The sequence below is a fragment of the Halichoeres trimaculatus genome, unplaced genomic scaffold (genome assembly GCF_033239565.1).
Source record: "Halichoeres trimaculatus isolate MK-OKI-2021-1 unplaced genomic scaffold, fHalTri1.1 fHalTri1_scaffold_9, whole genome shotgun sequence".
Taxonomy (NCBI): Eukaryota; Metazoa; Chordata; class Actinopteri; order Labriformes; family Labridae; genus Halichoeres; species Halichoeres trimaculatus.
The window spans coordinates 9,061,754-9,088,686 of NW_027437188.1; the positions used below are offsets into that span (position 1 = coordinate 9,061,754).

The window sequence follows — 26,933 nt, forward strand, 5'->3', positions numbered from 1 at the left end:
GGTGCCTGTTTTTCTTCAATAAATCTTATAAAACAAAGTCTCAGCTGCATTACCTTTTGGTTTTTGAATGGGCTTTATAAAGCCAAAAGACAAAGGTCACCGCATCGAACATGCTGACTCAAACCAACTTCCATTTAATCAAGAATATCGAAAAAGAATTAGAGCTTGCCTTGTTTGCAAACATCTACAATGAGCCCACCTGTCAGCCACAACAAACTTTTGTTTCTAACAATGAGAAGGCGCTGCTTGGTTTCCACTAACTTACTTAGAACTGTGAAAACTAGTCTGCTGAAGTGTGAAGGAGTCTTTGTATGCTGCTGTTATCTTCCAATCAATAATGTTCAGCATTGCAACTCTCTGCCCAAAGTCCCTGAACTTTCAGAAAGTTGGAAAGTTGGATCATTTGGAAGGATAAAAAAAATCCCAGAGACTTTATTTTGACCCTGAACCTTTGGGTGGAAAGATACAGAGCAGCTCTTTGAAGAAAGTTACAGCGGTGGAAACCATCTTCAGAAAACAATCAAACTAAGTGAAACCATGAAAATAGCATTTAGAGGTCTAAAATCATTATTATAAGCACACCTGTCCTCACAGTACCAGAATAAAAAGCTTGTGTCCTTGATAATGACAGCTGAAATTCATCCACAGCATCAACAGAGAAGCAATTTAATCATTAGTAAAGAGCTCTCTCCTGCCAGGACAACTTCAAGCCCATACCCTGCAAATGTGATTCACCAAACTTATTTGTATTATTGCATTTTTCAGTCAATACTCTCCTGATTCTGGGGATTCAGAGCAAAAAAAAACATAGTGCGAGCAAGCTGAGGCACTTTTGAAAATGAGCTGCACAATTGATGTCTTGTCAGCGTCGTATTGTGTCCCTAATGATGATGACACATGACTTGTCTGCTGGCGGGGGGATAGGCACTCAAGGTTCTTACATTTATATAAATATATTGACTATGTGCTGCGTTCCCTGCAGCACTGTTGACAAAGCAGATAACTGATTGCAGCAGATGGTGAAGAGTCTGTTTGACTGAGGTTTGTGGAGCTAATATGCCACCTAGTGGTAAAGTGATGTAAGAGACGGGACAGAAACATCAGTGCTCAGACAGCAAACATAATAAATCATCACATGTATTGACCATTCCTTGTCAAACCACCACAACAGATTGAAAGAGTCCTGCTCAGAATCAAATTTTATTAGATTCAGTTTCCTTCAAGCAAATCAACAAGTGGAGTGTAATCATTTCACCAATGGCTAGAAATACAGATGTACTGTAGCTCTCTACACTCCTATGCGGTGACTTTTTGTTGCTTAAACAAAATGTAAAAAGTAGGAGTGTCGAAATTAAACAGAATGTTGCAAAAAATCAATATAAAAACCCCAAAGTGAAACATGTCCTTGAGGGTCGTCTGCACTAATCAAGCCCATAGTGTGATTCTCATTAAAAGTATTCATATACACAAAATATTTCAAGGAATGATTTATCCAGCGAAGTTTTTCAAGCATCAAGTCCCCTTTTTCTATCATACTGGAATTTTAAAATCCCATGATATTGTGGAGTGTAGAAATAAAGTGGCGAAGTGCCATACGTCCCTTATGTATCTCTCCCAGACATGGTCAAGGAAACTTGTTCAAAAAGTGTTTTGAAAGGTTTGTAGAAAAAGGTTAGAAAGTGAAACACCAGACAAAGATACGACTTACAGTACTGTGTCTGCTACAGTCTCTGTGCTCAGGAATGTCGTCATTTCAAAGTACGAAAGATTTTAAGACACTATGAGCAGCATGAAAGTGCACCGTCTTCTAACTGGAAGAAAAACGAGAAGAAACAACCGTCAGCCAGCTCATTGTCCTCACAAAGGAGACCCATGGCAGGCCTCCTGGTAGGACGTCGCGTTGACAGCCCTGAATATATCTCTCCTGACAAAAGACAGGAAGTTCTTCAGAGGACAGAGGGGCTGGCCAGCATGGTGGTCGTAGAAGCGACAGAAGGTGGTGTGAAATGTCACATCCTCACCGTTGTACAGTACCCTGAGGAACAGCTCCCCATCCTTCGCCTTTGACTTCTCACCTTTGCTACCTCTCTTCTTTAGCTGTCCTTGTGAAGCTGGGGGACTCTTCCACAGCTCAAAGACTAATCTTGCTGCAAAACGTGGGAAGCGGCTGTCCTCTAGTCCCAGGGCGCTCAACAATGGAGCCACAGTGACATCATGAGCTGAGGAGAGAGTGAAGACCTCCTCGCCTCCTGGCCGGGGCAGCCGACCAGCCTCATTGCCCCTCGCAACACGTTCCATCTTGTTGGCTGTTCTGTTAAGGTAGGGGTACATGGCTAGAATCGCATATTTATGATACAACCCTTCTTTTCTACGATCAACTTCATCATCCAGCTGCTGTCGACGGATCACAGCAAACTGCGCCATAGTCAGACACCCACTCGTACCGCTATTTCCCGTGGAAACACAAGGGAAAGGGATGCCGTGGCACAGGTGGCACAGGAGAGAGTCGATGGGGTTTGCAGCTCGGAGCTGGCGGGTGGGCAAACCCAAAGTCCGAGCCATTTCAACATACGTCCTCTCCAGCTCAGTATCGCTCACTCTAATTCGATACTGCCTCCTCTGCTCTTCCTCCAGGTAACGGTTCCTAGCAGGACAGTCGCAAGCCGAGCCGCAGAACAAGGTGCTCAGCTGGTGCCGCACGGTCAGCCTCGTCCAGTCAAAGTCCGGCTGGAACCCGTAGAGCAGGGCCAGTCCACTTTGGAGGGTGCGACTCTTACCTGTGGTCTCAAACCAAACCTGGGACGGGGACCAGTTAGGGGGGAGGAGGTTGTGACGTCTGTAGGCTTGTTGAAGGACCTGCCCGTTGCGCAGATGCTGAACAACACCTGAAAGTAAAACAAGATGAAAGCTTGTTTGTCATTTCTACCAGACTCTCCCTATAGACTTACAAAGTGTCAGTGTGACAAAGGTTTTATTGCAGTTCATAAAACATTAAGTTGTCCAATAACAAGAGAAAGATTTGTTTGTTACACAGAGATGCATGATGATCAAAATCATAGACTGTATAATCAATAGACATTGTCTCCCTGATGTCACTCGTCTGTTTCTTAAACAGATTTTTGAAGCATATTGGCTTTCACAGCTATAATGGAAGTGATGGGGGCTTCGAGTACAGCTATAGGGCACACGCCTGTCACATGAACTGAGCTGTGCCTTTGATTGGGCAAGCTCACGATCTTAATTTTCTTTAAACTGCTGAGTCAAATAAAAAATCAACACCCCATACAGTGTGTGCCGATAGCAAAATTAGCAATACAGACAGGAGATGTTTTTTTGAACCAGGCTGTAATTAGGTTAATTTCTGCTGTTAAAACAGATTTTTTTTTGACTTGGCATTTATGTGACTTCCAGTACTCCTAGAGCCAGCCTCAAACAGACACTTGAGGAACCGCAGATTTTAGCACTTCCGCATTGTCTCATATTTTTACGGCGGAGGTTGCTGCTTGACCAAAATCTGAATCACACTCGTTCACCCACCTGTCTGTGTGAGTTCTCCCATTTCACAGGCACTGTGGTTAGGCAGACGGGGAACAGAGCTCAGTGGTGACTCCCAGTGTCCATGCCCACCTTTGCCCATGTGACTGATGAAGGAGTTCAGCAAAGGATGGGAAGGCTTCCTATAGTTAGGATGATTTAAAAAAGTAAGAGTGTGATATAATGAGGAATACTTACAGATAACTGAGGCAGTCAAAACCACACAACAGAACATTTGAGCCATGATTTGTTTGTTTTATTGAGCTAGGAGAGGGGATAAGAAATTATAATAAAATAAACCTGGGTTGTTCAATATCATCTATGTGAATTAAATACAAAATCAACATGTTATTGAGGACAAAATTTACTGACATAAAATTTACGATGGAAGATCTTTGGTAAACACAGATGAGAACTGTTTTTCTTACTCGTAAAATTTACTTTGATTACTGAGGTTTTTCTGTCTTTGCATTAATACTCTGAGAATACAATGAATATATTGGTCATCTTGAAGGTTTTGCACTTCAAATAAGTTGTCGATCCTCTTCCCAATCTGCCTGATAAGTGCAGTAATCTGCCAGTTTCGATTGTTTTATAATGCCCTCAATTTATCTGCTCTATCAGTCAATATTTCATTTTCATTTCATATACTTTATTGTCCCCACGGGGAAATTTGTCATGGGCTCCTTGCTGGTCCTGCAGTCATAAAAGAGCAACATGAATTCATAGCACAAACATCACAGTCACAAACACATCACAATTGCATTCTGAACATCCCTATTGCACAGTACCAATAATTTAAATAAAATACATTAAACCAGTATGAAGGCCAAAGAGTCAGGAGAGATTAAGACTACATCAGTTCATTCATAATCTTAATAGATGTTGGGATGAAAGAGTTTTTAAAGCGGTTCAGCCTGCAGCGGGGGACTCTGAATCTCCTCCCTGAGGGTAGCAGGTGATACTCTGCATGGAGAACATGGGTTTCGTCTGACACAATTTTTTGTGCCTGGGTCATGATAGATTGTTCAAAGATGGTCTGGAGAGAAGTGTGATTTTTGACATACATAATTTTCATTGCTTGCTGTACCAGACGGTTTAGCTGTGTCTTCAGCTGTACAGACAAGTTACCGTACCAGGCTGTGATTCCGTACCTTATAATACTCTCCAGGACAGCATGGTAGAACAACAGCATGACCTTCTGCTCAACACCAAAAGCTCTCAGTCTGCGCAGAAAGTACAATCTCTGCTGTAGTCTTGAGCAGAGACTCTCAACGTGGACCCTCCAGCTGAATGCATCGTCGATATGAACTCCAAGATATTTATAGGAGCTGACCTGAGTGACAGGTTCATATATACACATATAGTAGAGTATGACGCTGTATAAACTATAGTAGAGGATAAATTCACAGTTACAAATAAAGTTGGAATAAAATATTTTTCTACCTTGTCTTACAAAATGACTGTGACAACAGGATTCAGTCTTTATAGATTAAGACTAGGTTAAGTGTGTATGACTTCTCAAAACTTCATTGACCTCTTCCAAACATTAAACATTTGAAACACAATGATTTCATGTGCCTCAGAGGCACATGATATTTCATTTCAACTTTATGAGCAACACTGTGTATATGTGAATGTAAAATGTTTACACTATGATTGGGATGAATACAGTTTATATGGGAACTACTCACTGGTTTCTTCTCCCAGGGCATTACGTTTTATTCTTTACCTTTTGTTGTTGTTGTGTTTTTTCTATTGATCTTATATAGTTGTGTGTAGGTTTTTTGTGTGTTTTCTTGTTTCTTTTGTTTATTACTTTGTGTATGGATGGAGATTAACAATACTATGAAAAAATTATGTTATAGTGGTTTAACCGACAAGAAATTAATTCACCCGCTCTAACAATGTTAACTGAACACAGTGAAGTATTTTGAAGTTGTTTTGGTCCATCTTTAGATTGATAGCCTTTTAAACTGTGTGAAGCTGCTCTCTTGATCATTTGTGAGCTTGTCTGTTATCTATTCCTCGAAAGTGCATTACATGAGATTTGTTTTACTTCAAATTAAGTTTATACATCTTATCTAAGGGCCACTTTCATCGAAGGTAAATCCATCTTTTAGGTTTAAAACAAAGTCATATCCTTTTATTTAAAAGAAAAAAGGATTTAAGGGTGTTTGTGTGGCTTGGGCTGAATTTACAGTAATGAAACTATAGTCCTTTTGCTCTCCACTCCACCAGTGTTTTACTCTGTCCACTATCCTTCCCTTTTAAATAAAATATGAAAGTCCTATGATAAACTTACAGAAAGCTAAAACATGGTCCCCAAGACTTCTATAACAAGTCTTCAGATAATGTATTTCTCTGGCACACATCTCAATAAAAATCAAATGTAAAACTAAAAGCCATTTGAACTAAAATACATTTAAAAAAAAAACATTACATTAATTTTTGTTTTTACTGTGACATCAGACTATCACCATGTGCACCATGTTAATTGCATGTTTGGGCACTTTCTTGATCCTCCACCAGGTGTCGCTCTGACACAACACTACAGCTCAACGTGTGGGATGAAGGAGAGATGGAGATATAAAAAAGATGAAAGAATGATTCTTTTTTCTAAAGGACACATGCACACGCACCTACACATGCTGTACAAGAGCAATAAAACACACACGCACTCAACACAAAGAGATGAGGGCAGCAGTCGGAGCAGTCGGTTATCTAATAGATTAGAGATGATTGAAGATTACAGTTTAATAAAACAAATCTGCGGAGGCTGCAGCTCAGCTCGCTCAGATTAAAGAGACGCACTCACACACAGACACACACACTCACACACACACTCACTCTCGCACACACAAGCGCACACACTGTTTCCATAGTGATCATGTACTGGTTCAGGAGTACGGCATAAAAAATGTCCTCACGTTGCTAAATCATGCACTGGATTTTGGAAAAAGATCAAAAACAGAAAAGTTAATCTGGATCTACAGAAAAAAAACACTAGAATAAAGACACATCTCTGCATTTCTCTTTGTGTCCAGATAAAAGCTTCAAAGAACCACTAATGTAGACGGAAGTAGTTGAAAACATTTAGTAATTTTAGAGGAATGCAGTGTTTTTGTTTTCGTGTTGCATTAGTGGTTGTTGCAACAGCATCAATCTGCAGCCACGTTTGCTGGATTATGTCTGAATAATTCACTTTTATTGGCATCACAAGGCATGTGAGGACATCAGGGTGGTGACGTGCATCAGGAATTTTGTCCACCAGTGCTCTGCTCTGCACTGTCATCAGCGGATCAGTTTGCTGAGGGGAGTTTGGGACGATCCCGATTTAATTGGCTGTGCTGGGAGACAGGATGTCAGCAGCTGGGGGGCACTGGTGTGGACAAAGAGACAGCCAGGCGGACTATTAGGTTGATTGTTGCTAACCAAAGATTACAGCCCAATTACATTAAGCAGGGATTATCATCAGTGATAGGACAGGCTGAGAGATTAACAGAGAGGGAGGAAGGAAAGGGTGGAGAAATGAGAAAAAAAGGGAGAAAAAAACAAGAGGAAAAAGTAATGAAATGGTGTAGAAGGCCCTGAACATGAGGGAGAGTGCGGGACAGAAATGAGAGTAAATGGAGTGGACTGGTCCACATCCACTAAGGCAAAAACCTTGAGAAAGACGTCAGTGCAGGGAGATGAAAAGGAGAGAGTGATGTTCCCTGCTGAACAGAGCTCAGTTAACCGCAGACGGAGACAGTGGGTCGGCAAGCTGGTGCCAGCACAGAGACACACACACACACACACACACACACACACACACACACACACACACACACACACACACACACACACACACACACACACACACACACACACAAGCACACACAGATAAACACACAGACTGAGCTCTCTGTTAGGATCCAGCCCTGGGCATATGCTAGTTCACATCCCTGTAATCACACCCTTGTGTAAATAAAAACAAAACTACCAACATTCCAACAAGGATGCAGAGAAATATAAAATCATTTTTTCTGGTTTCTGTTTGCATTTAATTGTCTCTAAAATTCAACACTAACGCAGGGAGAAATGATGCATACAAGAGGCTGCAGCTGTGGAAGTGGCTCTGATGAGCAGAGCCGCATCCTGGGTTTAATGCTGACAGACATCCTAGATATAGACATATATCCAAAAACAGTTTTGTGTAAAATTTGAGAACTTCTTTATGACACACGAAATCTAAACAAAACAAATGCAGTCCTGTCGTAAAGAAGATCTTCACTGCACTTTTAGCGTTAACTGCACCCTCAGTTGAAAGCAGTTTAAACTAGAAAAGCACTCAGAGAGCACAGACCTCCACCAAGCATAATGTGATTGTCACCAACACTTTAGTCCTACTTTAATGTTATACTCCCTTTCAGCAGACTGTCTGCTACAATTTTGTGTTAGTTGCAGGTTTGTACCATAGTTTGTTACCTGACAGTGTTGGAAATGATGATGACCTAGTACACATTTTATATCAGACCTTAGTATCCAGAATATTGCTAAGATCTGGATTGTACTTTAACATCTGTCAGAAACTACGGTGACCTTGTCTTGTATTGTTTGGCAAAGCAATCCGACCATTTATCGTGGAGTTATACACAATGGTGAAAATGACCCTATCTCACAATGATAAAGAATCCTTCCAAAAAATCCAGGATCCAGACGGTGATCCGGTTTACCTCCAAGATGCTATCACTTCTTCCGTATCCCATTTTGAACATATCCTGAAAATTTCATTCAGATCAGTTTGTTACTTTTTGGGTTATGTTGTTCACAGACAAACCGACAAGCCCTCCCAAAAACAAAACTTCCTTCGTGGAGGCAACTATTCCTTAACACCAGAAAGAAACTGAAACTTAAGGCTTTTTTTATTATTTAAACACATGAGAACATTGAACTGAATAGACTAGATCTGTCTATGGATAGACCTCGTGCGATACCCAAGCACACTTTTTCACTCTGTATAAGCCCAAGAACTCACACCAGGATCTGAACTTTACTTTTGTTCCATGTACACACTTGTTTTCCTTCAGGGTCACAGAGGGCTGGAACCTATCCCAGCTGTCATTGGGCACAAGGCGGGGAACACCCTGAACAGGCTATAACTAGGCTAACATGTAGAGGCAGACAGCCATCCATACAAGCACACACTCATGGTCAATTCTTCATGGGCCAATCAAATAGATGTGTATGTTTTTGCACTGTGTAGCAAACGTGTAAACTCTGCACAGGACGGCATCTGCACAGACAGGAAATCAAACCAGCCCCCTTCTTGCTGTGAAACCCTAATCTATAACAGTTGCTTTTACGTTTCATTTAATTAAAGCAAAAATGACACATACAGAATATTTCACAACAAACATAATAAAAAAGGGGAGCAGAAATGCTCAGGGACAACTTTGGTGACCTAGGAACAGACTTGAGTCCTGTTTACACCAAGCAGTCAAGTATGAATCAGTACAGTTTGATATGGGTCAGATCAGTAAAGCTTGATCCTTTTTGCATTTCCACAGCTAACTTCGCCCCCTCCTGGTAGGTGGCGTGTAAATCAGATGCCGATAGCTGCGTCAGCTACATAATAGCATGACAGCATATCAGCAACCCACAGTCTACTGCATTAATAAATCCAAAGAAGAAGAAAAATCTGACACAGTAAACAAAGAGGATGGAAGGCATCTAGCACTTTTTCTTCTTTGTGACTGCCATGCAGCTCTTTGGTACAAAGCGCAGGTGAATTCACCTTATTCTCAGCATCTCTCACCTCCGGGGTCCCCCAAGGCTCCATGCTCGAGCCTATTCTCTTCTTGCTCTACATACTGCCATTTGGGTTGATTTTTAAGAAACACAACATTGCCTTTTATTGTTATGCTGATGATGTTCAAATCTACCTGCCTTTGACTTCAAAATCCATTGATTTTGTGAGGACTTTGCTTAAATGCCTAAAAGATGTCAAGTCCTAGATGAGCGCAAACTTTCTTCACTTGAATGAAGAAAAGACTGGATTGTTAGTGTTTGGTTGTGGTCCATCGGATTTTCCACCTGGTTTTCTGGGGCCCCTCACACCACTGCTTTCTGTGAGGAATCTTGGTGTAATTTTTGATGACAGGCTGAAATTTGACGGCCAGGTTCGCACAGTCATCAAAAACAGCTTTTATCATTTGAGGATTTTATAAAAAAGTACTGGGGGTACCTGCCATACAGAGACTTTGAGACTGTGATCCATGCTTTATTGACACTAGATTGGATTATTGTGGCTCTTTGTATTTTGGACTTGAAAACTCACCTTTACATCGTCTGCAACCAGTTCAGAATACGTCTGCCCATCTCCTTGCCGGGAAACACAAGCGGGACCACTTTTCGCCTGTTTTAGCTTCGCTGCACTGGCCCCCATTTGCTTTTAGAATAGATTTAGGTTTGTTTTTAAAGCTCTTAATGGCCATGCCCCTGAATACCTGATCGCACTTCTTTTTCCTCATGTCCCTGCCAGGACACTGAGATCAACTGGTCAGTTGCGTCTGGTCACCCCAAACGAAAATCAAAATTAAAGGTAACAGAGCCTTTTTGAGGGTGACCCCCCGGCTGTGGAACAACCTGCCTTTACATGCCCGCTCTGGGGGGTCAATTGAGGTTTTTAAATCTTCCCTCAAGACTCACCTTTTCTCCCTGGCTTTTGATTAAAGCTTGAACGGTCATCTGGTATAATTTTTAATTTAATTTTTGTTTGTTTTATTCTATTTTATATTTGCACCGGTATAAATAAAGTTTGAGTTGAGTTGAGCTGAGTTGAGAGAAGGCTGTGTGCAGAGAGGAGAAATACACCAACAACAGGAAGTGACAACTCTTTTGATTAATCGACAGCCTGCAGTCTTTCTAGCTCCACTTTCAGAGGTCAGATCAATGTCTGGCACCCCAGAAGGAGGGCACCAAAACTTGGCACGGTATGGGTCAGTAATATGGGGACCTGTCCTGGTTTTAGTCAAAGGAAATGCTACAAAATGCATGCCGTACCAAGTCGATTAAACTGAACCGCTTGGTTATTCATGGATATTCCAGCAGGTAATGTTATTGTGTGCCAATATGTCTTCACAGTAAAATTCATTTCATAACTGCAAACCAACCATACCTTCATTTAAATTTTCACACATTAAACACTTGATCACAACATAATTTTAGGTTCATTTGTTAGAATACTGAACCAAAACATCCTTCTTGTGTGACCTGCTTCCATTCACTTTGATTTGTTTGAACACTTGCTATGAGCAAATGAAGAAGCTGCTTACTCATGAGCACATTAGTGCTTATCAGTTGACTGAAGCAAATATGTATCCTGTATCTGTCAATAACTTATTTATTGAAAACCAATCACTATTGAGAAAAGCTTTAGCACTGACTGGCCTACTTTGAACTCCACTGCAGAGGTCAAAAAGAATCCAGATAATTAAACATGTCCAGTAGCTGACCTGCATCCTTCCAATCAGAAAAACAACCGCCAGCTCCAAAGATTACAGTGAGTCTTCTCTGTCCAGATGTGCAGAGCTGATAGAGCTGCAGCGAAAGCTTCGATTTAAATTAGGTCACTGTCTGAATCTAAACTCAGGTGCATCTTCTAAAGAAAGGAAGTGAATGTTTTTGGGATGTTTTAAAACCATATGGTCTAAATACATCTTTGAAGAGAGGCTGAGTGTACACAGTGAAACAATCTGCCCAAACTACATTTTCTGGTTTCAGAAATAGGACAGCTTGTTTTCACAGCACTGGAGGACCCACATGAGGCGTTAGCATAAATTTGAGTCAGTACAGAAAGTAGAGGGGGGAAATGCTGATTTTAGACTTCTCCTAAAGCTGAAGCACAGAGGTGTGCTGGCTTTTAATAAAGATCCTGCCAGATGCTCTCATCACGCTCTCCTGAAAGAGGAGCAGAGTGAGGAAGCTTACAAAAGAAAACTGAGAAAAAGATACAGACAAAGGAACAAATCAGAGACGATAAAATGCAAATTATCTGAGTGTGTATGAGTGCATATGTGTGTGTATGTGTGTATTCTCCGCCCACACTCTCCCTGGAGTTGCTGTGGCAGCAACAATTCTGCCTGAACAGAGCTGCTCAGAAAGCATGTTGCTCTAATCAGGACAGATAAGATTGCCAACAACTCAACAAACCATTCACACAAATGTGCAAACACGCGCACACACACACACACACACACACACACACACACACACACACACACACACACACACACACACACACACACACACACACACTCTTAATGTGTGTGTGTTCATCATGATATTTGTGTATTCGTTTGCTCTGCAGCACAGCAGAGCAGATGTAGTTAACCAAAACCACATTGGAACCACAAGGAAACTGTGAACATGCATCTTCTCCCACATTTTGTTCTTTGGTTCAGAGCTTTCAACAGGAGATCAGCTTAATGTAAAACACTACGCATTAGTCACTCTTTCTTTAAGCCTCAGAAATAGTTTGTTTCACATAAAGAGCTCAATTTGTGACAGTTAATTTGAAATACAGCAACTACTTAATTTAGCTAGGACTCTTTTCAGGGCGTCAGCTTAGATTCCTGCGGCCTTTACACCTCAGTCATTAAATTACTGCCTATGAAAAGTGTCACAACACTCTTTAAGGCTTTCCATAGTCTTCATTTTTGTTGTTTTCATACTTTGGTTAGAGCACAAAGGTGCAAAGGAGCTGCAGGTGGTGATGAAAATGTATGATGAAAAATAAGTGTAAGAAAACATCAAATATTTCAATTAAGAAAAGACTGAAGACAGATAATTGAATATCAAATTGCATGTGTCCCCGGGGTTTGGCGTGTGTAGCTCTGTAAGAACTAAACTGCCCTTGCTGGTTCCAAAAAAATAGCACACAGATGTTCCTTTTTACCACAGAATCTCCAATCCTAACAATTCTTATTGGCTACCTTCTTCCACAGTCAAGATGCTAAATCACCCAGCAACCACTACCAATTTGATACCAATGAATGTAGCTCACTGCTAACTGCAAACTGTATTTCCCAAAATGGTGTGAATGTGTCTGTGTCTCATAGATCAAATTGATCAATTGTCATCCTGTATTTGTAAATAAAGTAATTTTCTGTAGCAACGCTCTTCAGCAGTCTGATGATACTGGTTAACCACTCATTTATTCACACCACTGAAAAGGCATCTTTGTGAGAAACGTAAGAGCAAATCATTGAAATTAATTGAAACAGCATCAAAAATTTATTTTTATTTTAGTCCTCTTTATTCTTTATATTGTATATGTTAAAAAAAGGGCATTTTCCATCCTTATTGGTTAGTTTTGTAATGTCTACTTTCTCCGTTTACAGTGAGTTGAGCACAATCTAATTGAGAACACATTGATTAAGAATTTGTTTACTACATTTTTCTGTCCCCCACAGATACAGTGTCTTGGTTGAAATTGCCATAAATCATGCAAAAAATATTTTTTTGAGCATGGAAACATTTGGAGGACACCACAACCTCCCTTCTGAACTGCACTAAAGGGACTGCAGAAAAAAGGATGATGATGATGAGATCATGATGACGATGAGAAAAAAATGCTAGAGGTTAGGATATTTTCATATGTTAAGTAGAAATGTGTACCTGCTATTGGACAAGGTGCAGTCTATGGGAGGTCTTCTGGTCTTGGGGATTGAGTAGATTGGGTAACGATCACCGTGTCGAATCATCATCTGGACTGACAGCAGCTTGTAGTCTGCAGGACTGTGACCTGGGCGAGGAGAGTGTCATCAGCACACAGGAGTGGTGGAAAGACCTGATGTCCTGGCTTAAAGATTCATGATAATTTTTCTTATGAGTTTTTCTAAACATATTGTTTCTGCTAGTTAGAAAAATGTACTAATGTAGCCTTCAATGTAATAAGTAGAAAGTAGAGCCCAACCGATTAATCGGGCAGGCCAATTATAGCCTGTCACAGATTAATCAACATCGGCCAAAATGTAGCCGATTATAAAAAATTTTGCACCGCGGAGATTCTGTCGCTCCTGCTCCTGTGTGTTAATTAACATAAGGCTACTAACACAGCGTCTCACTTCATAATGCTATGCAGGATTAACCTGGGCTTATAAATTCACAAGTTATTGTCTTCGTTGAAATAATTTTTGAAAATGTTTCAATGTATTTTGTTGAAATTGTATTTATTGAATGTTTTGAAAGCAGCTACATTGTTACTTAAAATCTAGTTTAGTCCCATGCATTAAATGGAAGATGGAACTTTTCAATAGCTAGTAATAATTTGTGTTCATATACAGTATCTATCCTGTGTACATCAATGAATTTATGATAGATATCAGTTGATATATCAGATATTGTCCGATATATCAGATATCGGCTTCTTTTCGCCCCCAGTATCGGTATCGGGCCCAAAAATCCCCTATCGGTCTGGCTCTAGTAGAAAGTAAATGTTAGCCAACGATTTAGCTACAAACTGTAATGTTGATACTGGCCCAGTGTCAGCCCTTTTATCAAACCTTCCTTTCATGGGAACTGACCAACTGAGATACATTTTTTTTAAACTCTGTACCCTAATGTGTCAGGCACCCTCCTGTAAGCCTGTTCAACAATCTACCATGTTCAAGAAACAATACTCCAAGGCAAACCAATAACTCATACCAAGAGGAGGTCAAAGTTGGCTGAAGTTGTCTTAAAAAACTTAACCTTTAAAATTGAAGAAAATACTTCTCAAAGTAGGGAACTGATAAAAAGTAAACACAATAAATAAACTCAATAAGCTAAAACTGCAAGTGAGTGATTTAAGATCCTGAGAGAAGTCAGGATTTTTTAGGAACAATTGGTTTTCTATAACTTCAAATCTACCTCTTCTTGGTCTAATAGATTTCTTTTCTTTGGACACAAAACTGCTATCCAAACAGAATTAGATTCAATTAGCTGAAGCTGGTGTTACTTGTCGTTGGCAGCAAAGGGATATTTGTGTGATTGCCCCAGGCTTCACTGACTTGTGCTGAGCTGTAGAGACAGAGTGCTGCAGTATTATGGATGATGCAATCTACTGCAAATGACTTTCACACAATTAACACATCCCCTGAGTCCTGACACACTAAATCTGACATTATTGCTACATTAAGTATTTATATGCTGTCTATCAAACAGACAGATCCAGAGGCTGATTAAAGTTTCTGTTTAATGCCCTGTACCAGGACGTCACTTCAGAGACAAGAACTGTGCGTAGCCAAACTCAACGTCAGGCATTGATGTCACAGGCATGCAGTCTTTAGTTAGATCAGATAGATTTAAGATGTGACAGTCTTACCCTCCCTTGCCTGTTCACTGCGGTTGGGAGGGTTGCAGTAGTCAGAAGCCCCCGCCATGGCATCAGGCTCTTGGGTGTGAGGCACTGGGAAAACTCTTTTCCTGCTTTTTCCCAGAGCCACGCCAACACCTCCATCAGCACCCTGGAAGAGTCGATCCTCCACGACTGGAGTGGTGGGCATCAGGTTCACTGCAGAGAGAGCAAATGGAAGGAATGAAGAAGCAAAAGCAGGATGAAGAGTGGAGGCCAAGTACAAATGAGGGAAGTGATGCTTGTCCCATGCCAGGGTGAATAAATGTGTGTGCAACCACAATCTTCCACAGTCATGACTGTCAAATTACAACAAGAAGTTTTTAGAAAAGGGCCTTTTACTCATCCCTTGAATTTTGTGGAACTATAACACCAACATTTAAGATTATTTTCTCTGGCATTTGTGCTTTCTGTAGAACGGACAGCTAAACAGAGACTGAGGATATGGGGGTAGAGTGCGAAGAATGACCGAGTACCCAAAACAAAGTAAAGCAATCTAACCACATTTCATTCCCAAGTCAACCGCTCTGTACTCTCAAACCCCTCAGAGCTAACAGTGAGTTGCCTGGACACCAGTAACCTCCAACCCCTTGGAGAAATGGTCCAATAAGAATGAAGATCTTGTGGGAACAGGAAGGCCCATTCACAGAGATTTAACTTGGGAGAAAAAGAAGTTGAACCCAAATGAACCTTTGGTTGGATGGACATTCAAACCCTGCTTGTGTCACACACACATGCACACACACACACACACACTCACATTAGAAATCCAAGCTGCCAAGTCATCTGCAAATATTACATCCTGCTGCAGAGAAACAAGAGAGGCCCTGGCTGCTCACAAAGCAAAGGAACCGGTAGTTTCTCATTGCTAACACAACCCTCAGATGTAATTGCCTACACACACACACACGTAAATGAATACTTAGAGTGAGTGCTTTGAGTACGACTGAACATTTTACACACCACTCACTGTCCCCCATGAAAACTTTTATTGTCTTCCCCTCCATCAACCTCCAGCTGAGTTTAAAGTTTACAGTTTAGGGGAAAATCTCCATCTGAAAACTTGCTGCCTTTGTTCAGCCTCCTGTTAGCAAATCAGTTAGCTTTTCACCGTCCACTACTAAAAAAGGGGGAAATGATGTAAACCTGTGGTTTGGGAAATTGTATCTTTTGGGTATTATATTTTGCTTGCAGGACTCAAAATGTTTTTGCTAACCAAAATGTTAATGCTGAAAAACCCTCAGATGGGTACAGCCAAAAGCAGATTCTCCTTGTTGTTTTTAAGGCAGACACACATTGCAACAGAAAGTTCAATGACTCTAATGTCAATGGTTTTGCGTTTTCTGATGCCATTCCTCCTCGACTGTGATAATCCAGAACAGGAGCCTGTGCTGTGTCAACAAAGCTGCCAATCAATCACCTTTTTAATAGTGAACCCTTTCTGAGAAATGAACCGTTGGACATAAATCAGTAAAAACTAAACATGAAGACAGAAACCCTTTACTTGTGTATCCTAGTTTTGTAGTTTTGCCTCTGTCCCATCTGTTAACATTATAACCTTGACTGCAGCCAGTCAGCAGATGGAGCTCTCAATCACTTACACTTACAGTGTCAATTTTGCTACAGTCCACCAATGGCAGTGTGAGCAAAGTCTAGCTTGTTTGCACCAAAGACTGTATATAGAGTGGACAGTGTGGCTCCGCCATTTATCATTGTACCGTTTTGAAGCCAAAATTCCCTGTCTCAGGCGCAACCATTGAAGCAGTTTGCAGCCAGTAGAGACAATGAAGGATTCTGGGAGAATCTGAGTAGAGCTGGGTGACAAATATAATAATTATTTTTTTCTTTCGAGAGTCTAATCACTTCTTGACTCTACCTCCCAACATATTTTATAATCCCCCCCCAAAAAATAAACGAGAATGGCAGCTGTCAATCATCGTTAAACGTTACGTAAAGCCTCGTTTTTGACCTCATATAACTAATGAAAACAAAACTTTTCAGAAAAAAGAGGACTTGAATACAAGGCGACCAAATAGTATCTTAAAATCCCCACAACAATCGGAAGTGGAAAATATTTGTACGAGGTGTATTCATTTTTTAAAGTTTGACCACAGCCCATCTGGAATGGCTGGAAAGCAGAAATTTTAACCTATACTGCAGCCAGCCACCAGGGGGAGCAGTTTTGTGGAGACCTCATTTCGAGCCGAGCAAGCGGACGTCCATTTTTTTTACAGTCTATGGTTTGCACTGGCATGTAGTAATTTACCCAAATAAATATGCTTAGCATTAACAAGTAAATACTAATGATAGCCAAACTCAACTCTCCCCACAGTGCAAGTCTTTTGAAATGCTGAGTTCTGAAAATAAATGCTCAGAACAGACATTAAAATAATGATAATACATTATGAAAGGATAATTAAGAGCCCCTCTGTCAGAGAGATGGAGGGAAGAAAATCTACCCAACCTCTTCCAACAGCCAACACATCAGGCACAAGGGATAGGAATCAGGGGAAATGTTACTCATTTCTACTGTAATTTTAGAGGGAAATGTGAGAAGGGACTGACTGAGACTCGCCATCATTTGACGGTAAAATAAGGCAAAAAAAGATTGTTTCTTTCAAACTATAAAGCAACTAGGCAGACAAATTCAGTCAATGGGGTTCAGAGATTCAGTCCTGATCACAAATGAGGAGAGGAAAAACTTTGACAGGGGAGCTGACACACTTAAAGTGCATGGTTTTGAGTAACTGCACAGAGAAACAAAAGTTTAATCACATTTGAAATCTCAGTTAAAATATTACAGAGACATCTAGGTTAGTAGGAAAACAAGGTTATGTGTAAGAAATGATAAATCTATCTGTATAATCTGTCAATAACTCACCACTGATGAGACAGAAGAAAAGGTGTCCAGCAGCAGCAGAGAACATTTTGACGACTACTCTGTACCCTGAAGTTCAACCACACACTGGAGCATTCACTGCCACAACCTGTCCCCCTCTCTGCTCTGTGCCTCTTTACCGGCCATTACACACACACACACACACACACACACACACACACACACACACACACACAACTACACGTCTGCCTGGACCAACCAAACTTTTGGGAGCACTCAGTCACAGTCACCTACACAATAGGGCTTTTGTAACTCACTGCCCAACTGCTTTAACACAGCGCTGGCACACAGAGCTCACTGTAGTAGTACACACACATTCATGTGAACATGTTCAATGTGGCTGGAGTACACATGAGAACTGATTTAGAAGATAAAATCTGCTCCCATCTTTACACCAAGCTCAGTTAGATCACAAGATAAGAAGCTGTCCGAGGGGCTTGAACTCAGAATACCCCCTCCCAGAGGTTGAGAAACTGAATCATCAGTCGAGAAGACCGCAAATTGACCTGCAGTTAGTCCGTCCAATCCCTGCATTTCTCCTCATTAAGTTTGTTTTTTATCAGCTTCACAAGAAAGGATGCTAGATGAGCTAAAGCTAGCTTGATCTTGGGTGCAAATAGTGTTGCAAGATTTGGATTCTTTCAGTTTTTTATTATTCATGTGATTTTCACAAGAAGCAGAAGTTATGGGAAGTTCTGACTCTTTAAAAATTTCACTTTGTTAAGAAAAAAAATCAGTTTCTTCCTGATGCTCTGGTGTGAAGCTTAAAGGGCTTCAAGACACGCTGTTGCTAACTCTAGTTTACTGACTGACAAAAAGCTTTTCATAGAGCTAAAAAAAAAAAGTACTATATTTAAACAATATCTTGAGGCAATATGAAAGTTCAACCTGCAGTTTTTTAGTTTCTTGTTGGCAGTCTGTATCTGACTCTAATTAGCATCTTTGGGGAAAACCACCAGGTTCATGAAGGCAATGTTAGTGTGGCACAGATGTCAAACTTTTTAATTAATGCTACTACCCTCCACTTACAAACACAAACACAAACACGTGCAATCATGCATGCACCATCCACCAAATGAAGATCTGTGTTTAATTTACCCTGTATTTCCCTCATGCAATCTCACATGCTGCTGAGACCATCATCAATGTGTGAAAAAACACACAGCTTCACTTCAGGCTGGGGGAATACTCAAAAACAGCCGCCCTGCCACAAAAATGCTCACAAACTCACTTGTGCCAGCTCATGCCATGGAGATTATGGGATGGAAACTCTCAAACTTTGCTCCAACCTGAAATTAGGAAGGTGTGTCCACACATATGTGACTTCAAATGTTTTGTGCCTGAGTCAATACAAAGCAGGCTGAAGGTACAACAAATGTTGACACAAAGTATCGTGTGTGTTGATGGCAGTGGTCTGCTGCAGCTGTCCAGCGTTCAACACGCTTTAATCTAATCCATTCTCAGTCTCATGCACACATACAAATGACACTTAAGCTCACAGGGGACTAATCAAGAGAACTTGAACGTTTCCACTTTATAAACAATCTGCTGTGCTGCCACTGGTATTAGAGCAAAGATTAACATCCTCCTCAGCACTTTTAATTAAGCATGATGCTCTGCAATGCTGCAGAACCCAGGGATGAACTCATAAGACCCCTGATTGCCCCCATGCTGATCCAAATCCTTTAATATACAGTATCTTCTCTGGCTGAGAGCAAAGTGAAATTAACTTATAGTCTATGATTATGTGAAGTGGTACCAAGAGTCAGAGGGAGCAGAGTCACCTCGTAGCAAACATAAGCCCTCCTGTGGGTTTATTGGATGTTTAAGTTTCAAAAGTACTCATTATGTGAGCTAGCAATCCCAAACTGTGTTCAGATTATAATTAATACCATAATCAACGGGTGTAGTTCAGCTCAACCCTCACCCTGGTGCACAAAGATACTCAATATGTTTATATTTAGCAAGCGCTGTGTTTGATTTTGCTCATGTTTGGTCTGACACTGGACTTAATATCAGCACCATGTCACAACCACCACACAAAAGATGAAAAATACAAGAGAAACACACATAAAACCAAACAATGCTAAAGGTCTTACAAAAGAATGTGCCCCTGACTCAAACTGTTCAAACAGGAAGAGGTGTGTGTCAGTGGTCAGGATGGGTGGAAGTTGTGTGACATGTTGAGCTGAGGTCAACCCCACAAAACCATGGTGCCACGTAGAGATTGGTTAGGTAGATGAGACAAAAAGAGCATGAGGTGGCAGCTGTATCTTAAATAAACCTTGAAAACTGACCAGGTGATCCCAGGTGCAGCGAAACTCTGTCCACCAGCAAACTGCAGGAAGACAAACATCCTAAGAACAGACTTCTAGAGAGGGGGGGCTGCCTTTTTACCTCCAAGAGAAGAAAGATCTTTGTGTCTGTGTTTCGTGTAGTCCTTGAGTATACTTTTTGAATGATTCACTGCAGGATATGTCTTATCAAAATCCTACAGTTTTGAGCCTTTCAGGTTGTTTCTTGTTTCATTTGAGTCGGTCTGTTAGTAGTTGTTTACCTCATGGAGCTCCACAATGGTAGAGCATAACGGTTATGATCTATTATCAGTAGGGATGGGTACCTTTCACATTTGAAACGATACGGTACCTATGCCCGGTACCTGGCAATTGGTACCGGCACTCAACGGTACCAGGTTTCTGTACTTTTTTGTGTTCATGTGGTAAAAAAATATCAATTTGTTTACTGATGAAATATAAAAAAAAAATTCAATTTAACAAATTTATTCTTTAATATATAACCTTGCTTTGCTGTGTTCATGTCCAGCATGGAAAATCACCTACTCTTCCACTCCCTCACAGTCACAAGGATGCATTTAGGTACCTAAACATGATACCTTGGGGTTTTACATGACTCGATACCTGGTACTTTTGACAGAATTTGGTCAGTACCTATAAAAGTACCTAATTCGGTACCCATAACTAAATATCAGTGCCACCAATGTTTTCAACAACAATCTAAACTGAGAAAGACTTTTACAAATTGTACAAAAAGATGCCTGGTTGGTCATTAATCATTCAACTTTATCGGCAATAAAACTTTATAACACAAAAACCTGAACTCTCACCAGAATGACATCACAAGCCTCCAGAGGCTTAGCCAAACATAAGGAAGGGGGTTTGAGCCTTAAAGCGACAGCAGCTAAAACTCTGTTTCAGACAGAGGGTTTTCTGAAACACCAGTCTGACAAAACTTGGGATTTTTTCAGCAAATCATATAAAAATACTGAGGGTACCAGAGGGTAATATAAAGCTTAATAATGAGCCAAATACCCCCTCTTTAAGCAAAGACATGTTTGAGTTCTGTACATTCATCTGGTCATTGGTTGGGCTCGGGATCCTTTCAGAAAGGAGCTGCCATCTACAATTACTAAACAAGACTGAAAACCTGCTCCGAGACCTGAACACACATTTGCATTACTTTTGCATCAGGTCTTTATCTGTCCCTGACTGAAGAGCCCAGGGACACTCTATCTGAGCCCACAGTGAGTGTGAACACTGGAGGAAGTAAGAATGTGAGGAATGTGAAGGGAAGAATTTGTGAGGTGCACGATGCACGGTCTGTTGAGCTTTGTCTATTCTAACACAGCTCTAAACTGTTCAAGATAAGTCCTCAGTACATGAAATAAAAAGGTTTTGTGTATTTGTTTTTGTTACCTCAGATTTTTCATCAACCATAACCTGTTTAAGTCCTACAATGACAAAATAGCTGTTTGTATTCTTGAAACTGGTTTGTCATTCTAACTAAAAACCACTTCTCCTGACAGTAAAATGCTAATATTTCAGTTACAGAATAGAGTAGAAGCCAACAAGCTAGCATACTAGCTAGACTATACTTACTTTTGAACATCCTACTTCTGTCCACATTGTTATCATTGTTATTCTGAATTTTCAGTTTCTACAACTCCTCATGACATAACATAACATAACATATCATAACATAATATAACAAAAATAAGATAAATTCCACTTAACATTGACCAATTCTACCACATTTTCAACAGAACCGGCTGTACTTGGTTTAAATCATGTTTCCAAAGGACTAAATGTGTCAGTCCTCTGTGGTTTAGCAAGTGGGTTGTATCGCAGCTGCTTTTGCTAATCCAGTATTTCTGTGTTTTTGTTTGAACCTTTTTTGATACAAAGCCAATAAAGATCTGTGGCAGGTGCTGCCTACTGTTCTGTTTCTGCAGGAAACGTGAAAAAAGTCAAACCAAATATCACCTGACATCCCACTAATGGGTGCCTTCAAATCTTCTCCCTCAAAATGCCACATCTCATTTGTTTCACTCCAGCTTTTTCATCCCTTTCCTTTTCTCTCAGTTATTCCTCACAGGCAACTAACCTTTCTGTATTTCCTTTTATATCTGCCAATGACATCCTTCCTCACTGTGAATCCAGCAGCACTCCTAGAGCACTTAACTCACATCAAGCTCTGCTTCACCTTTTTCTTCACCACCACCACCAACATCCCAAAATAGTTCCCTTTCTCTGTGTTTCAGTCACTCTAGTTCCTTCTCTACACTCATCCTTTGTGAAATGGCTCCGAGCTGTCGTCACTTACCTCTGGGAGTCCCACATGTGACAATCAGAGAGCACATCTTGCCCCTCGCTGTGTTTGCAGCAGTCCTGTATTAATTTGAGGTGGCCTGGGGCCAATGTGACATTTACTCTACCACTGAGTATCATCCGCCTCTCAGGCTCTCGTGATAATAGTCCTCAAACAATAACAACTACATGAGTCTGCTTTTGTTACGGGACAAGTGGGATAGATAAGACAGATTGAAAAAGAAAGAATAAAGATGATGTTTTCAAAAATAACCACAAATGTGGAACCAAAACCAAAACTGAACCTCTTCGACACACTATTATCACATGCTCTTCATGGATAATGGCTTGAATCCTTCTCTACAGTGTGTATGATGAATAAATGATGACAGCAGCTTTCCTCCAACAGTACTACTGATCTAAAAATAAAGGACAGGCTGTTTTGAACAAGGAAGAAGAAAAAAACACAACAGCACCTTTTACGATAGCACACTTAAGCCTGTAAGTGTGCCTTCCAGTTCTCCATAAAAGATGCAGAAACACAGTATGCAAGACAACCTCAATCATGCAAAACTTTCAACAAAACCCTCAGCTTCAGGAACTTAACAAAGATGATATAATTTATGATAACAATACAGGGGGTAATACTATATCTAGTTTAATGAGCACTCGTATTTTGTTAAAAACCTGCAGATAGCATCCATTAGTCCAGATTCCATTATCAGTGGGTAAAACTTCACTTTGTAAATTGGTTCCTCTGTGAAGCTCTTCAACAAACTGTGGCATCAGGAAAAGCTTCTTTATTGAGGAAGGCTGCTTAATCCTTCCATATAATGTTTAACGTCCATGGAAGGTCATTAGGTATTGATTTGATCTCTGTGTCTTAAAGTGTTTGGCCACATATCAAAGAGGGATGTTGCCACCCAAAACTAGTGCTACATGTGATAGCATAGATGCTAATGCTGTTGTATTTCATGCTGGGACAGTTTCATGATCGGCTCTGCATGCATGCATTTGCTGTTGACCAATGAGATCTTTGTGCAGAATCAGTCATGTTTTTCTGGGATAAGGACTACACTTACCATGAGCACAGATGGGACTCTTTAAGGGGTGTGCATTTGTTTCGCCAGCAAATGAATCTAGAGCCTCTTTCTAACCCCTTGGAGCAAAGTGACAAAGTAAAGTATTTATTTGTAAGCGCTATTGTTTGAAATGTGACAATGATCAAAGTTTGTGAACTTTCAATAATTTCCCAGTTTGGGATCAATAAAGTAATTCTATTCTCTGTTTAGTGTTACTCACAGCCCAGTGCTCTGAGACATGTCCATAACATGTAACATTAGTCTAGGTACCTTTCCCATTTGAAACAATACGGTACTGATCCCCGGTACCTGGCAATCGGTCTTGGTAGTCAAGGGTACCATTTTTTGGTACTTCTGTGTGTGTGTTTATGTGGTAATAAATATTAATTTGTTTAATGACAAAATCTCGAAGTTTTTCAATGTATTTCTTACTGTAAACTTGCAATGTTGTGTTCTTTTCCAGTATGGGAAATCACCTACTCTTCCACTCCCACACAGTCACAAGGACAAGTTCAGATACCAAAACATGGAACTATTTAATTCTGCATGAATCAGTACTCAGTACTACAGAATTCAATACCTAATTTGAAAAAAAAGGAACTAATTTGGTACCCATCCCTACCTACCTGCTTGTCTACCAACACCAAACTCACCAGCAGAGCTAACGTAACCTGGCTCTTCATTTTATTGATAGACTCTCAAGATTGAACAGACCACTGCAGAATAACTGCTGACTGTGGGTTGGAATCAACATTATCACAGCTTAACCTGTGTTTCAGAGCTACTCTATCACTCTCCTATTTAGCTTCTTCTGCTCTGACCTCCTTTTTCCTTTTTACCAGTCCATCTCCAGTTTCTTACATTACAACAAAATCATTTTCTTAAAGACAAGCTTTGCTCTGGACAGCTAAACTTTGCCAGCCTGTGTTGAAAAAGAGACTTTTTGGTCTAAACAGATTCATGTTCTCTGAGGAAAAATCATCCTAACCGCAGATGCTGAGAAACAGTATTCAGAAATAACCAGTTCTGGAGCTGATGATCTCATCTTGAATTGTGGATTTTGAGCAAATCACTTTTAGTCCTCACAGTGCCATGAAAAAACTAAATATAAAATTCAAAGGGGACATATCATGCTTGTTTCTCCTTTTCACTATGCCAGACTAGGATGCCTGTAAAGCATTTCTGCCCTCAGTACAAGTTATTTAGTTCCTTCATTGCCCCACAATAGCGTTCTCAATATCCTCAGTTTAGGCCATTCTGAAGATCTTGTTGAAACGCTCCGTCTCGAGAATGACCTCCAGTAACCTCGCAACGTCACAACCCTTTGTGCTCTGATTGGTCAGTTCTATCAGAGGGGCGGAGGGGGTAGAGCCAGGGGGCGGTTTTTGCAGCATGGCAGTATTTACAAAATGGCCACATTGAATGGAGCAGACCAAGCGAGTTTGCTGTTTGCCAAAACTTCACCGTAAGGCATTGATAGCAGTAATAAAATGGCAGAGTGTAGGATACGTCCTTTTGTATTGGACCCTGAGTCAGACCCGGACGGTTCTGCAGCTCAGGAGGAAGAAAATCCACCTGGACACAGATCATGTCAGGACGCTTCAGTGTGGTGAGTCAAACCAGTACTGTAACATGTATAGTTTATCCGTTTATGCTCGGCTCTTGGTGGGTGTATCCCTCGGTGGCGGTTGTGTGACTAACTGACATCACAGAGGAGGAGCTGCTTTATCAGATTACTCCAGTAAAAAGAAAGGATCCTCGTGTCGTCATTAAGGTCGGAATCTCGCGGCCAACTGGCAATGACCTATTTTCAGAGGCATCAAATCTCGTTCTAGGATATCAGAAAAAATACAATATCTCATTTTTTGAAAATTCAGAGGGTGTAAGGTCTTGTTTTTAAATTTATTATATTATATGTAAGTATTAAATCAGGGATCAGCATGATATGTCCCCTTTAAGGAAAAAAACAAGGTATCACCTTCCACAGACAGGTGTGGATGTATCTACACTTCTGATTTCAAAGGGGGTTGTCTCTCATGTGTGTCCTTTTCTGCCTTCGAGTGTTTTACAGCAGGAGAAGATTACAGAGCAGGAGGTCAGGGCTGGTTTAAGAGGAAGGTAATTATAACATACAGCACACAGCTACCTCCCCTCACATGGTCAAGCATTATCATCGAGTGAAGGAAGAGGAGGGGGGCGGATGTGAGGAGGTAGGGAGTGATGAGTGGGAAGGCAAGCCTTTACTTTAGGACAGAGTGAGCTTACACAAAATAATACAAGAGCTTGTTCTTCTATTCTTTTTTTTCACACCACTGATCTTGTGTGGCGTTTGTAGCTACAGAAGAGAAAAGATGAAAAGAAAAATTAATAAGCTGAGCTTACATGTTTTAATTAAATGAAGGGACAGTATCTTAAAAAGACAGATGAAAGACAGCCCACAAAATCTTGGAAAACATGCACTGCAAATTGCACGTCGCTGTAATCCTGTGTGTGCTGGAGCATGATTTATGCCAGTTTAATCCTATACTTGTCCAGACACGGGCTTACCATCACCACTCACACATCCCCACTGCATTTCAGTTCACAGGAAAACATCAGAGAGACACTCAGCTCAACATTTTAAAAATAATTATTCCCAGCATTATCAACCATTTATTTAGAACCTGGACTGTGAGGTTTGCAGTGCCCAAGAGACGTCTCCATTCACTGAGCCGTGGTTTCCTTGCATTCACTGCGACTGGCAGAGAGAAACTGTCTAGACAATACCCCCAGGAGATGCTTAACAATGACCTAATAGGGAAAAGGCACAATGATGTGTACACCTATGCATTCCCCAGCAGATGTGAGTGTGCAGCTCAGAGTAAAACCGCTTCAGAGCATCCAGGGGCCTCTGTTGGTGCTGGATATTTATAGGAGGTCTATAGAGGATTCTGCTTTGTTTTAAATGAATAGGGTCACGTGAATGGGGAAGCAGAAAGAGGATATGCATATTTTTACAACACAAATACAGACAACAGAGCAGAACACCTTTTCTGTTGAGGGTTTTTCCCATAATATAATCTGAATGCAGGCCCAGGACTTCAAAGAGGATCGAGTAGGGAGGGGTCAAATACAAAAAAAACAGTTGTGTTGGTTAAAACACTTACAGAACTGGAGGCTCAGGCTGATGATGGCCAGCACAGCTCCGCCCACCATCACCAGGAGGAGGAAGCGGTTTCGAGCCAGCATCTTATCATGTGATTGGTCCACGTCCCTTTCTGTCAGCCATTCAGATCACATCCCTTCCCTGCAGCCTGAACAGAAAGACAGTGACGTCTTGAGACTCATCCACTGATGTTGATAACAATAGAAGTAAAATTTCATATCCAGCATGGTGAATTGTGTAACACAAATATGAATATGCAAAGGCTGTTCCCTTTTAAATACCACTCAAA

The 26,933-nt window shown here is 40.8% G+C and overlaps 1 protein-coding gene across 3 annotated transcripts in view; it reads right to left on the reverse strand.

The window, feature by feature from the left end:
* Nucleotides 1-1,187: 1,187 nt before the first annotated feature.
* pxylp1 (2-phosphoxylose phosphatase 1) overlaps nucleotides 1,188-26,933 on the reverse strand; it is a 34,956-nt gene continuing 9,210 nt past the window's right edge. For 2 of the 3 annotated variants that reach the window (XM_074679601.1, XM_074679603.1), the window contains 5 exons: nucleotides 26,646-26,792; nucleotides 14,885-15,073; nucleotides 13,198-13,324; nucleotides 3,538-3,677; nucleotides 1,188-2,885 (listed from right to left, as the gene is read on the reverse strand). In XM_074679601.1, the coding sequence (XP_074535702.1) occupies nucleotides 1,858-2,885; nucleotides 3,538-3,677; nucleotides 13,198-13,324; nucleotides 14,885-15,073; nucleotides 26,646-26,727 (1,566 nt within the window). In that variant the 5' untranslated portion in view covers nucleotides 26,728-26,792 and the 3' untranslated portion in view covers nucleotides 1,188-1,857. Of the gene's footprint in view, nucleotides 2,886-3,537; nucleotides 3,678-13,197; nucleotides 13,325-14,884; nucleotides 15,074-17,795; nucleotides 17,933-26,645; nucleotides 26,793-26,933 lie in introns of those variants that run through there. The other variant, XM_074679604.1, reaches the window with a different exon arrangement.